The sequence below is a fragment of the Mustela erminea genome, chromosome 18 (assembly GCF_009829155.1).
Source record: "Mustela erminea isolate mMusErm1 chromosome 18, mMusErm1.Pri, whole genome shotgun sequence".
In the NCBI taxonomy this organism is placed as follows: Eukaryota; Metazoa; Chordata; class Mammalia; order Carnivora; family Mustelidae; genus Mustela; species Mustela erminea.
This window is the reverse complement of record NC_045631.1, coordinates 16,067,462-16,082,463: the sequence shown is the minus strand read 5'-3', so window position 1 is coordinate 16,082,463 and position 15,002 is coordinate 16,067,462. Positions and strand designations below refer to the sequence as shown.

The window sequence follows — 15,002 nt, the reverse complement described above, 5'->3', positions numbered from 1 at the left end:
CCTGTACCCCTGAAACAAATAATACATTATATGTCAATTAAAAAAAAAAAAAAGCAAGGGGGAGAAAAGTCTATGTAGAATGTTATCTAAGAAGGGGTGGTTTATTTATTGTTTCTAAGATTTTTGGGGGGCCACCTAAGTGGCTCAGTTGGTTAAGCAACTGACTCTTGATTTTGGCTCAGGTCATGATCTCAGAGTTGTGGATCAGGTCCTGGGTCAGGCTCTGCACTGGGTGTGGAGCCTGCTTAAGATTCTCTCTCGCAGTGGCACCTGGGTGGCTCAGTGGATTAAAGCCTCTGCCTTTGGCTTAGGTCATGATCCCAGGGTCCTGGGATCAAGCCGTGAATCTGGCTCTCGGCTCAGCAGGGAGCCTACTCCCCCCCCTCCCGCCTGCCTCTCTGCCTACTTGTGATCTGTCAAATAAATAAAATCTTAAAAAAAAAAAAGATTCTCTCTCTCCCTCTGTTCCTCTACCCTTCTCGCCTACCCCCAGCTAGATAGATAGATACATAAATGAATAAATACTTTCTCTTTCTTTTCAAAGTAATCACTACACCCACCGAGGGGCTCAAACTCATGACCCCTTGACCAAGAGTTGCATGCTCTTCTGATGAGCCAGCCAGTCATGGTGGTCTGAACTGTACATATATAGTTCCTATGTTAAAAGAGACATAGAACAGAATAATAAATTATAATGACACATGGAGCAGGACCAGCCTGACTTCTTAGAGCCCCCTGTTTCCTCATCTAGAAAGTGGGGATAATACCATCTACTTTTACTTGATTGTTGTCAGGTTTAAATAAAAACGACATTAACCTGTGTGATGCATTCAAATAACAAAGACTACCCATAGGGCTTCAATTCTATTAGCTCTATTAATGTCCTGTTTACAATGCTGCACCTTAGTACAAATCCTACACCATTTCCTTTGGATTCGAAGAAAACTTACTGAGCACCCGTCAGATATTGACAACTCCTCCATGAAGTCAGCTCTAACTAGGCCAGCCAGAACTGCTTTTGTTTTGGGAACTCCCTAACTCCCAACCATTCATTTCAGCATTTGCTAAGATGTAATTTCGGAGCAATGCTTGTGTGTGTTTCTCACCCATAAAACTTGCCATTGTTAAGGACAGAAAATGGTGTCTTCTTTCTTTGGTATTATCACAATGAAGGTCATCCTTAATAAGACACACTGCACCTGGGGTGTGCTCAGTTGGGTTAAGCCTCTGACTTTGGCTCAGGTCATGATCTCAGAGTCCTGGGATCGAGCCCCGCATGGGGCGCTCTGCTCTGCTCAGCGGGGAGCCTGCTTCTCCCTTCTCTCTCTGCCTGCCTCTCTGACTACTTGTGATCTCTTTCTCTCTGTCAAATAAATAAATAAAATCTTTAAAAAAAAAAAGATACACGGGGCGCCTGGGTGGCTCAGTGGGTTAAGCCGCTGCCTTCGGCTCAGGTCATGATCTCAGGGTCCTGGGATCGAGTCCCGCATCGGGCTCTCTGCTCAGCAGGGAGCCTGCTTCCCTCTCTCTCTCTGCCTGCCTCTCCATCTACTTGTGATTTCTCTCTGTCAAATAAATAAATAAAATCTTTAAAAAAAAAAAAAAAAAGATACATTGTTTCTGTTTTACAGCCTATGGTATAGCCTGGTATGGTACTGGTTTTCAAACCATTTAACAACAGAATCCTTTCAATACATAATATCAATGCAAGCAGATCAGCTCTGATTAAAAGGAGGGAAAGGCCTGAATTACCAATCTGACATCTGCCCCCAGCTGCCAACCCCCTGTGGCACCAGATACAGAATCCCTAATCTTTCTAGAACCAGTGTGAATACCTATGTAGTAGTAAGGAAAATATTGCCAGGAGACCCTAGCTCTGACACTAACAAGGTTACCTGATTAATATGACCCCTTCCCTCCATCTGATTTCCAAAAGCCCTCTAATTTTACTCCCTAGACAGGAAAGTCTCCAGGCTTAAAAGAAATGTCTTGAACACAGGGCGATAATTTTTTTAAAACCAGAGTTCCAGGGCAATGCTCATACCAAGAGTGCACAACTTTACTGGGGCCACACTATTTTTCCCTCTTAGTTTGACAAGCGTTAAACTTCTGAAAGCAAAGCAAAGCTAAAATAACACGTTGAGCAATCAGAGGAGAAGCTGGGACAAAGAGGCATTCTCAGTGGCATGTTAAATTTGTAAAGAACAGTCCTCACAATACACTTCCTTATACTCATCATCAGTCAGGATTGATTGTACAAAAATTCTACCAACACTAGGACTCATCTTTTTGTTGCTAAAATAAATCGAGACATGAGCAATGGACTTACTGTAGGCACCTGAATCAGAATTTTTTTTAGCATTCAGCACTAACAGAACAGAGTCAGTGGGCTTGAGATAAGTGAAAACAGAAGTTGCCATAGTAACTTGCACATTTACCCTAAAAAGGCAGGAGTGGGGGTGGGGTGGGGAAGTAGGTCAATATTTCTACTTTACTAGCTCTATTCCTTGGCTTCCTCCCACTGAAAGCAGCATCCTCTTATCTCTCCATCCCTAAAGGGAGCAAGGGCTGCGGGGGAAGTCAGGTGAGCATTTAAAAAAGCAAGGGGTGGGGAGTGGTCCAGGTGAAAGGAAGGAGAACCAAGAGGACAGCCCACTGAAAACCTCAGGAGCGCCGTGGGACTACACCTGGGAAAGCAGCTGCTGATCAAGGGAACCAGTGCTGAGAAACTGTTGCTGGGTTACTGCAAATCAGAAATTGCCATTTTCCCTGTAGCAGTTTGAGTGCACCCAGTGGAACACTTGGGAACATATTATTAACAGTTTTGGGCTGATGGCAGCAGTGGGGAGGCAGTACTCTGGCATGGCAGAAACCTTTGCAAGAGGCATTCTTTGATGGCTGAAACTACGAATAGGGCTCAAGGATGACCTAAAAGACAAGGAGGGAGAAGGTTCATTTTCAAAATAAACTGATTCTGCTAACACAGAAACATAGTGCCTTTTGATATTTTGATATTTTGATCTGAAACAGCTACTAATCCAAGAGGGCAAAGGTGACTCTGGACCCTGAGATGACATGGAAAGTGCCAGAGCCCATTATAAGCTCTTCTACCTGTAGTGCCAACAAATGTGGGAACAGGCACAGTTTCACTTTCCTGCAGCTGCTAGTATCTGCACAGGGATGACCCAGTGTTTACACAGGGATAACGTAAAGCATTACTACTGATTTTAACAATTTGGTGTGAAAGCCCCAATATTCTAGAAAATGACAGAAAGGATAATCCTATAGAGAGATTAAAAAAAATTAGAACCATCTTTTAAAACAGTAAATATTTCAAACACTAATCTCTAGTTTCCCTACTGCATTGTTCAGAGGTGGGGCTAGACTTCCACGATAGGTCATTCAAACTTGACTGGGAGATTTCTCTCTCTCTCTCTTTTTTAAAGGATTTTATTTATTTGTCAGAGAGCAAGTGAGCGAGCACAAGCTGGAGCAGCGGCAGACAGAGGGAGAAGCAGACTCCCTGATGAGCAAGGAGTCTGATGCAGAGCTTGATCCCAGGACCCTGGGATTATGACCTGAGCCACCCAGGTGCCCCTGGGAGACTTATTTCAACCAGCAGCACACTTAATAGCAGAATCCAGAAAGGACAGGCTGTTTTAAATGTGAGCCCATGTATTCAGAAATACCTGCAAATTGTCTCCTTGTAGTTCTGCACATGTCCCTATTCCTCTGCAGTGAAGGAAGGGTTAGAGGCTCACAGACACTGCAACATTTAGGATGCCTTGAAAGACCAAGTGCATCGAAGCCTTTGGGAGTTGAGCACCCAGAACAAGCATACTGTACAGACAGGGGATCAGAAACCTGAGGGACCAGGTACCAGGCACCAGGTCTCCACAAATACTATGGGAAGAAGGAGAGTACTGAGCAATCTTTGCATAAACTTAAGATGGGAGGCTCCAGGCAACAAGGTCCATCATTCTGTGAATGAACTATGAGAACAAACAGATGCTATTCTATTACCACCTCTTAGTACAGGCCAGTAAAATTATTCAGTCTAACCAGTTCAGAAGTATTTTTCCTTTACATATGATAACACAGAGGACAAAGAGAAGTTTGTGGAACAAATTATTTGTTTACAACAATCTATTCCAGGGACGCCTGGGTGGCTGAGTAGTTAAGCGTCTCTGCCTTTGGCTCCCGTCATGAGTCCAGGACCCTGGGATAGAGCCCCACATCGAGCTCCCTGCTCAGGAGGGAGTCTGCTTCTCCCTCTCTGTCTGCCCCTCCCCTCCTGTTTGTGCTCCCTCTCTTTCCCCCTCTCAAAATAAATAAAATCTTTAAAAACAAAAATATTCAGGGCACCGGAACACCTGGGTGGCTCAGTGGGTTAAGCCTCTGCCTTCAGCTCAGGTCATGATCTCAGGATCCTGGGATCGAGCCCCACATTGGGCTCTCTGCTCAAGAGGGAGCCTGCTTCCCCCCACACCCTGCCTGCCTCTCTGCCTACTTGTGATCTTGATATCTCTCTCTCTCTCAGTCAAATAAATAAATAAATAAAAACAAAAACATTCTATTCCCAATAATGTTCAAGCTTAAGCATATACAAAACAGAGAGACTAGAAAAGTGACCTACCACCCAGCTTCAAAACTCACCAATATTCTAGTGGTAATTTTAAAGCTAACACAGAACCTTTTACTGGAATGATCCCTAAGTGTTACGCATCAAAAGCCTACAACCCCAAATAGCAATTTCTGTATTCACCAATAACCCCAAAGATAGCTACTCTACGAAAGCATCAATAGTAAAGGAAAATAAACAGATTTCAATTTTAATTCTTAAGGAATATCCAACAGAATAATTATACCCACAAGGTGTTTCTATAGGTTATATTACCAGAATTTTTAATTCCTTAAAAACACGTTTTCTAATTCACTTATGTCTGCTGAGAAAGAATCACTGTGTTGTACAAACCCAAAGAAAGGCTCCATGGTCACCACAGTCAGCCTTCCAGGACTGTGTCTTGTTTCACAACCACTTCCCATTCCGAAAACTTCAGGGAAACCGAGGCAATACAGATTTAGTTCATTTCTGACCTACTATAGCCCACCATGTGCTGGCATTCCGAGAAGCTAAAGCAAAATCTCTACTTACTGGTACTGTAACATCATCATAAAAACTCCAAGCTAAAGCCCATCTCATTGTCCGACCTTGACAGAATTCGGTGTAGGTGACTTTAGGAACCTGAAACCAACAAACATGGCATCTCATTAAACTGAAGTAATTCTAGCAATGTTCTGTGTTGCTGCCTCATGCTAATTATTTCTTTGTTTTCCTTTTTATCAGTTAACATAACACTACTATCCCAAAACAGTTATGCATAGCTGTCTAATAATTAATAAATTATCTTTCAACAAAGATGTGGGTTTTTATCCTCTCCCAAAATATTAGAATTTAGAGTTCTGGTTTGAAGGTCCAAATATTCAAAACATCCAAAATAACATAGCTCTTCAAAGAACCACTGGTAAATGGTTCAAATGGTTTTTTTTTTTCCCCTTTTCTTTTCTTTTTGGAAAAAGAGCCACCAAAGCTTAGCTAGATAAAGCTGTGTAGTCGATATTTTGTCTATCAAATTTTAGGGCGAAAATAAAACTACTTTGTGGCTGTTAGAATTTTAACAAAGAAAAAGTGTGACAGGAAAAATGTCTGAAAGAAACCAGAAATCAGAAACTTGGTTTCTATCACTGACCACACATTTGATCCCCTTTTCTGAAGTCACCTGGCTCAAGCTTACCTGTGCCCCAACAATATAAACTGGGAGAGGTGTCAGGGGGCAGTATTAATTTGCCACCTGCTTTTCAAAAGAGAAGCAAGGGGCTGAATTCATGTGGACTGCACCATGAAGAGCAGCACACTTGAATGATTATCATTCTAATTCTAGTTACTAGGTATGTAACCTAGAACAAGCCCCTTTAACTTATGTAACCTTCAGTTTCTGCAATCATAAAAGAGTCAGATGTAGAAGAGTGGCAGGTAGAACCAGGTTTTTTGATTTCTAATACATCTCTGATATTGTACTCATTCTGTTTTCCCCCATCTTTTCTCTGTTATGATTGTCAAGCAGACCTTTTAAAAATAATTTATAAAAAACCTCTTTTACAAAATTAAAAAATAAGAAAACAAAAAAACACATTTAGGGTTTTAAGGTATAAAGGAAATTCCCATACTGTAATTACCATCAAAAGTAGATATAACCCGGAATAATAACGACAAAGACTGACCCCTTGTATTCGAAGTTCTTCCTTCAGAGGAGCCAGGCTGCATTTTTTCCCCAGCATACAGCTATACCACCTAGGAAGAAAAAAATCAGAGAAGTAAAACATCGTTTATGTGGTTACATTTTTTAATTAAGCATTTTTCACACTAACAAAATGAGAACAGCAAAAAATTTTGAGTTAAGTTATAAGTAACAATAACAAAAATTATATTTAGACAAAGAGCAAACCTAGCAAAGGAAAACAAAGGCACCTGGGTGGCTCAATCAGTTAAGCATTTGCCTTTAGCTCAGGTCATGTCATGATCCTGGGGGTCCTGGGACCAAGTCCCATGTATTAGGAGGGCTCCCTGCTCAGTGGGGAGTTTGCTTCTCCCTCTGCCCTCCCCGCTGCTTGTGTTCTCTCTCACATAAATAAAATCGTAAAAAAGTAAAAATTAAAAAAGGGAAAACAAACCCAAAGCAACTTAAAAAAACAAAAACCCACTAAGCCTCTCCAAGGATTCAGGACTGTACATGTTTGGAAAGAGAGTGAAAAAGAGAGAGCTCTCCGCTGTGACAGTCAGAATAAAGGCCATTTAGCTCTAGGACAGAAATTATTTAATAAATAGCAGTAAAAACATGTATACCTGAAAGTACTACAATGTTGTATGTCAAATTATACCTCAACTAAAAGAAGTATAAACAATCCCCTATACCATCTTAATAAAAATTATAAAATCTAGGGGCACCTGAGTGGCTCAGTGGGTTGGGGCCTCTGCTTTCGGCTTGGGTCATGATCCCAGGGTCCTGGGATCAAGCCCCACGTCGGGCTTTCTGCTCATCAGGGAGCCTGCTTCCTCCTCTCCCTCTGCCTGCCTCTCTGCCTACTTGTGATCTCTGTCAAATAAATAAATAAAATCTTTAAAAAACAAAATTATAAAATCTGACATGGACCTAATACTTTTGAGATGACCTCACTTGCAAAGGATTTAAGGATATATATTATTTCAAAGGAATATGAAATCAATTTCTTTTATTAGTAAACATAAATCTAGAAGTGGGAATGGGGAGAAGATGGGAATGAACTAGTTAAAAGGTAAAAGATGGGAGTGAACTAGTTAAAGGGAGTGTCTAGTCAAAAAGATATAGAATTTAGGGCTGCCTGGGTGGCTCAGGCATTGAGTAGCTGCCTTCAGCTCGGATCATGATCCCAGTGTCCTGGGATCAAGCCTGGCATCTGGCTCCTTGTTCAGGGGGAGGCCTGCTTCTCCTTCTCCCGCTCCCCCTGCTTATGTTCCCTCTCTCACTATGTCTCTGTCAAATAAATAAAAAATCTTTAAAAAAACAAACATAGAATTTAGTCTGTGAAAGATTAACTACTATGTTTTCTATCATAATTAACTAGGAAACTTACCAAATATATATAACAATTGTTTTACACACACTGGACAATTGTAGGGAAGACCTGTAACCTCTGGGAGAGAAACCAAGTGAGTCCCATAACTGTCAGAGCATACTGCCTGAAGGAAATTTCTAAGGGGCAATGCCCGGAAAGGAATCTCAAACAGAGCCAAATAATCTTGAACTGGTGAGCGACAGACTGGATTTCAAAGGCCCAGGCAGAAAGGATTTGAAGAGCAAAACATAAGAGAGGAAGGACTTGCGGAGAGAGAGAATTCTGGGCACCTGCAGAAAAATTTCCTGGAATTTTTTTTTTTTAAGATTTTATTTATTCGACAGAGAGAGACATAGCAAGAGAGGGAACACAAGCAGTGGGATAGAGTGAGAAGCAGGCCTCCTGAGGAGCAGGGACCTGGATGCCGGGCTCAATCCCAGAACCCTGGGATCATGACCTGAGCGGAAGACAGACACTTAACCTATGGAGCCACCCACTGCCCCTCCTTGGAGTATTCTGCAGAATAAGGATTTGCACCTGTGAAGTGGAACTTCAGACGAGGGAAAGAATTCTCAGAGGAGCGCCTGATTGTCTTAGTAGGTTAAGTGTCCAACTCTAGATTTCTGCTCTTGTCATGTCAGGGTCCTGGGACCAAGCCCTGATATGGACTCCACACTCAACAGGGAGTCTGCTTAAGGATTCTCTCTCCCTCTCCCTGCTCCATCTCTAAAATAAATAAATACATCTTAAAAAAAAAACTTCCCAGAAAATAGTAAGCTGAACAACTGGAGTCCAGACATAACCAGACTACTCTGCAATTCTACTGGCCAGAGCAGAAAGCGCTTGTTAATAAAAGGGGCATCTATCTAGTGGAGTCCTAGAATGAGTCTAGAGGCTATTCTATATTTACCCTAACGAAGCTTAAAAGTAAAACTCAAAAGGATCAAAGATCACCAGTAACTTAAGTAAGCATCAAAATCTGACATTCTTTAAAGGAACACAATGAAATACAATACCCTAAAATATAAGATTTGCAATGTCTAGCATCCAATAAAAAATGACCAGATGTTTGTAAAAGAGGCAGGATAATGACCTGCAACCAGAATAAAAAAAATCAATCATTAGAAACAGATCAAGAAATAAGAGATGGATGAAATTAGCAGATGATGGACATTAAAACCACTCTTAGAAATATGTTCCATAACAAAACACAGACATGGTGAGGAGCATGAGGGAAGATATAAAAACCAACCAAATGAAACTTCTAGACATGAAAGTTATGGTACCTAAAATGAAAAATTCACTGGATAGGATTAACAACATATTAGACTCTGCAAAAGAAAAGACCTGAAACTATTAAAAAAAAAAAAAAAAAAAAAAAAGGCAACAGAAACTATACAAAATAGGGGGCACCTGGGTGGCTCAGTGGGTTAAGCCACTGCCTTTGGCTCAGGCCATGATCTCAGGGTCTTGGGATCGAGTCCTACATCAGGCTCTCTGCTCAGCAGGGAGCCTGCTTCCCTTCCTCTCTCTGCCTACTTGTGATCTCTGTCTGTCAAATAAATAAAAATAAAATTAAAAAAAAAAAAAAGAAACTATATAAAATAAAGCACACTGCAGGAAAAGAAGATTGGGGGGGGAAAAAAAACCACAGCACATGTGACCTGTGGGACACTATAAAGCAACACACATTAAGTGGTATTTCAGAAAAGGGATATAATAATAATCAACTAAAAAAAGTAACAAGAGAATCATAGTTTTCTTAAACATTTAAATCTTACATAAAATGTTTAAAAGTATGATGACACCAGGAATGATGTCCACCCTCCACTTCTATTCAAAATTATACTAGAGATTCTAGTTGATACAATGAAGTGACAAAATGCATGTGGACTGACAAGAAAGAAAACAGTCTCTTTAAACAGAAGACATGATCATCTATGTAGAAAATTCTTTGAAATCTAGGGAAAAGCTACTAGAATAAATAAATTCAGAAAGGTCACAGAATAAAAGCTCAATATAAAATCAACTGTATTTCTGTAAACTAGAAATTAAAATTTAAAAATTCAATTTACAATAGCTTCAAAATATATGAAATACTTAGGAATAAAATTAACATAATATGTGCAATAAAACCATCAAACACTGCTGAAAGAATTCTAAGATCCAAATAAATGAAGAGCTACACCATGTTGGGATGTAAGATTTAATGTTGTTAAGCTATCAGTTCTTCCCAATTTGATCTATAAAATCAATAAAGTCCCAACCAAAATCCCAGTAGGCTTTTTCATAGAAACCAATTCTAAAAGTTATACAGAAATAAAAGATTTCAAATAGCCAAAACAATTTTTTCTTTTTTTTTCTTTTGATTTTATTTCTTTATTTGATAAAGAGAGAGAGAGCAAGCAAGCGAGCAGAAGTAGGCAGAGCAGCAGGCAGAGGGTGAGGGAGAAGCAGATTTTGCTGAGCAGGGAGCCTGATGCGGGGCTTGATCCCAGTACCCTAGGATCATGACCTGAGCCAAAGACAGCTGCTTAACCAAATGAGCCACCCAGGCCAAAACAACTTTTTGAAAAAGAACAACAAAATCAGAGGACCTACACTACTGAATTCAAGATTTACTATAAAGCTCTGATATCAAGACAGTATGGTAATGACATAAATATAGACATACAGATCAAGAGAATGGAATGTAGTCCAGAAATACTCGCTTATATGATCAGCTGATTTTTTTTATTTTATTTTTTAAATTAAGATTATTTATTTATTTATTTGTCAGAGAGAGAGAGAGAGCAGGCAGGCAGAAAGGCAGGCAGAGGCAGAGAGAGAAGCAGGCTCCCTGCTGAGCAAGGAGCCCGTTGTGGGACTCGATCCCAGGATGCTGGGATCATGACCTGAGCCGAAGGCAGCCGCTTAACCAACTGAGCCACCCATGCATCCCGATCAGCTGATTTTAAACCAAGGTACCCAAAGCTTACTTTCAAAAGACACTGTTATAAAAATAAAAAGGCAAACCACACTGGGAAGAAATACTTGCAAAACACATCTGATAAAGGGCTTGTATCCAGCATATATAACGAACTCCTTAATAAACACATAGAAAGAGATATATAGGGAGACTTCTAGTTTCTAGTCCAACATGTAAGAAGTTGGAAGTCACTATACTGTTTAAGTAAAAAGCCTAGCCATCTGAAAAGCTAGTAACTCTTCCTAGATCATTCACAGAAGCAACTCAAAGGGGAAAGAACTGCCTCTAAAATTAGAGAGACCAACAAGTGAATACAAAGAACCACAACTCCCTAGAGCAGAAATCTAGGAGCAAAACCACCGTGGGAATCAGTGCTAAGCTAGGGAAACCCGAATTCTAACTGACAAATTGCTGGAGACTCAGCACTGACAAGTCGGAAGAATAAAAACCCGAGGAAGACCCCATCATTAGGACCCCACACTTCTGTGACTAGTACCTCCAGGAGCTTGACCAGGTTCTCACAATGAATATGGGAGAAAAAAAATCTCTGTGCTTCCAGCACGGAAAGGGAAAAAGGGGTAATTCTGAAATAGGTTAGAGCATCCTGTTCTTAACAAGGCCTGACCTCAACAGAAACTATTTAACCAGATCCTAGCCTCTTGGGGTATTATGAGAACCTAACTGACCTAGAAGAATGGCATCATTCAACTCGAGCCCACTCTAGCAATCCTGTCCCAACAAAGGAGGGGGAAGGAGGTATGTGTGGAGTTCACAATCCAGAGGCACAGGCTCACTAAAAGACCAAGACCTACTCAGAGGACATGTTTCCCTCTCCCCACACGTCACCACCAGATTACAAAGGCCTATTTATATCTAAAGCAGTTCTTTTACCCAGTATATTATGTCCTTCTATTAAGAAAAAAATTACAAAACATACTCAAAGGCAAAAAACACTCTGAAGACACAAAGCTAGCATCAGAACCATATATGGCAAGAATTCTGGAGTAATCAGACTAGGAATTTAAAACAATTATGATTAAGATGCTTAGGCCTGGGGACACAGGAGTTGTTCAGTTGGTTAAGTGTCTGCCTTAGTCCCAGGGTCCTGGATTCAAGTCCTACATCAGGCTCGTTGCTCAGCGGGGAACCTGCTTCTCCCTATGCCTGTCACATCCCCCTGCTTGTGTGCGAGCTCCCTCTCGGACAAATAAATAAAATCTTTTTTTTTTTTTTTTTAAACATGCTGAAGGGCTCTAATGGATAAAACAGAAAGCATGCAAAAACAGATGGGCAATTTAAGCAGAGAGATGGAAATTCTAAAAAGAACCAAAAAGAAATGCTAGAGGTCAAAAACACTGTAACAGAAAGAAATACTGCTTTTGACGAGCTCATTCAGGAGACTGGACACAGCTGAACAAAGAATCTCTGAGACTGAGGATTATCTCAATAGAAACTGCCAAAAGTGAAATGCAAAGAAAAAAGGCATAGGAAAATAAAAAACAGCAACAAAAAAACTGTAACAGAATATCCAGGAACTGTGGGACAACTACAAAATGTGTAAAATATGTGTGACTGGAATACCAAAAGGAAAAGAAAGGCACAGAAAAAATATTTGAAACAATAATATCTGAGAATTTCCCTCAAATTAATGTCAGACACCAAATCACAAATTCAGGAAACTAAGAGATCACTGAGAAGGCAAAATGCCAAAAAAAAATTATACCTAAGGCACATGATTTTCAAAATATGGAAAAATCAAACATAAACAATCCTGAAGAAGCCAGAGGGGAAAAGCTACATTATTTATAGAGGAACAAAGGAAAGAATTACATCAAATTTCTCTTAAGAAACCATGGGGCTCCAGGGTGGCTCAATCAGTTAAGCATCTGCCTTTGGCTCAGATCATGATCCCAGGTGCCCGAGATCAAGTCCCACATCGGCTCCTTGCTCAGTGGGGAGTCTGCTTCTTCTGCTGCCTGCTGCTCCCCCTGCTTGTTCATTCTCTCTGACAAATAAATAAAATCTTAAAAAAAAAAAAAATGCAAGCAAGAATAGAGTGCAGTGGGGAGCCTGGGTGGCTCAGTGGGTTAAAGCCTCTGTCTTCGGCTCCGGTCATGATCCCAGGGTCCTGAGATCGAGCCCTGCATCGGGCTCTCTGCTCAGCAGAGAGCCTGCTTCCTCCTCTCTCTCTGCCTGCCTCTCTGCCTACTTGTAATCTCTGCTTGTCAAATAAATAAATAAATAATCTTAAAAAAAAAAAAAAAAAGAAAGAATAGAGTACAGTGAAATGTTTAACATGTTAAGAGGAAAAAAACCCAACCAACCTAGAATTCTATACCCTGCAAAACTGACCTTCAAAAGCAAAGGCAAAATAAGACTTCCTCAAACAGAAATTGAAGTAATTTGCTGCCAGTTCCTTCTCTAGAGAACTTCTCTTGATATTTACAAGACCTTACAAGAAGGAAAGTGGTATCGGGTCAGAAACTTAGACGTTTACCAAAAAAAGAGAAAAAAGAAAAGAAAGAAAAGAAAAACGAAATCTTGCCATTTCCAACAACATGGATGGAATTAGAGGGTATTATGCTAAGCGAAATAAGTCAATCAGGGGCGCCTGGGTGGCTCAGTGGATTAAGCTGCTGCCTTCGGCTCAGGTCATGATCTTAGGGTCCAGGGATCGAGTCCCGCATGGGGCTCTCTGCTCAGCGGGGAGCTTGCTTCCCTCTATTTCCCTCTTGGCCTGCCTCTCCATCTGTTTGTGATTGCTCTCTGTCAAATAAATAAATAAAATCTTTAAAAAAAAAAAGAAATAAGTCAATCAGAGAAAGACAATTATATGATCTCACTGATATGAGGAAATTTAAGAAACAAGACAAAGGATCATAGGGGAAGGGAGGAAAAAACAAAACTAGATGAACCCATAGAGGGAGACAAACCATAAGAGATTCTTAATCTCAGGAAACAAACTGAGGATCGTTGAAATGGAGTGGGGGGCAGAGGGATGGGGTGGCTGGGTGACAGTAGGGAGGGTATGTGCTATGGTGAGTGCTGTGAAATGTGTAAGACTGATGAATCACAGATCTGTACCCCTAAAACAAATAATACATTATATGTTAATTTTAAAAAATGAAGAACAAGGGAGAAGAAATAAGTGAACGTAAAAAAAAAAAAAACTTTATTTTTTCAAAAAAATATTTTAAAAATCTATTTACTTAAGTTATTTATTTACTTGAGAGAGCAAGAGAGCGAGCACACATGAGCATGAGGGAGAGGGGCAGGGGTAGAAGCAGACTCTCTGCTGAGTGGGGCTTGATCCCAGAATCTCAGGATCATGACCTGAGCTAAGGCAGACACTAAACTGGCTGGGCCACCCAGAAGTCCCAAAACACTTTTTTTTTCATTATTTTTCAAAACTTTAAAAATTCTTTTTTTTTTTTTTTAAAGATTTTATTTATTTATTTGACAGAGAGAGATCAGAAGCAGGCAGAGAGGCAGGCAGAGAGAGAGAGAAGGAAGCAGGCTCCCGGCCGAGCAGAGAGCCCGATGTGGGGCTCGATCCCAGGACCCTGGGATCATGACCTGAGCCGAAGGCAGCGGCTTAACCCACTGAGCCACCCAGCCGCCCCTAAAAATTCTTAATTAATAGGTAACTGTTTGTTAAGGATAACAATACCAACAATGTATTTGATTATGTATGCTTATAAATATATATGTATAAATGAATGACAGCAAAGATATAAGAAACATGAATTTTTGTATTTATACCAGTTTTATCAAGATATAGCATATATAGTAAAATTCCCTAATTTTAAGTATATAATTCAATGAGTTTTGACAAATGTGTACATTACCACTTCCACAATCAAGATAGAAAACATTTACAACACTCTATAAATTTTCCCAGTGCCCTGCAGCATTCTTTCCTCCCCCTACCCCAGCCTCTAGTGACCACTGGTCATTCTGTCTTAATAGTTTTGCCTGTTCCAGACTTACATAAATGCACTCAAACAGAATATTTTTGTGTCTGGCTTTGTACTGTAAATACACTGGCAGTTTCATATGGTTCCAACTTAATACATTAAGTAATATAAATAAAAATCTCATTGTTGGGGCGCCTGGGTGGCTCAGTGGGTTAAGCCACTGCCTTCGGCTCAGGTCATGATCTCAGGGTCCTGGGATCGAGTCCCACATGGGGCTCTCTGCTTGGCAGGGAGCCTGCTTCCTCCTCTCTCTCTCTCTGCCTGCCTCTCCAACTACTTGTGATTTCTCTCTGTCAAATAAATAAATAAATAAAATCTTTAAAAGAAAAAAAAAACTCATTGTTTATGCAAGTATGAGAAATACTAGTATATTGCTACAGAAATAGTTTGCACTAACCAATATT

At 40.4% G+C, this 15,002-nt stretch overlaps 1 protein-coding gene across 1 annotated transcript in view; it reads right to left on the bottom strand.

The window, feature by feature from the left end:
- METTL16 (methyltransferase like 16) overlaps window positions 1-15,002 on the bottom strand; it is a 79,742-nt gene that overhangs the window by 9,087 nt on the left and 55,653 nt on the right. Inside the window, exons 7-8 of the mRNA XM_032320789.1 lie at window positions 6,283-6,352; window positions 5,156-5,245 (exon numbers count right to left, since the gene is read on the bottom strand). Coding sequence (XP_032176680.1) covers window positions 5,156-5,245; window positions 6,283-6,352 — 160 coding nt within the window. The remainder of the gene's footprint in view (window positions 1-5,155; window positions 5,246-6,282; window positions 6,353-15,002) is intronic.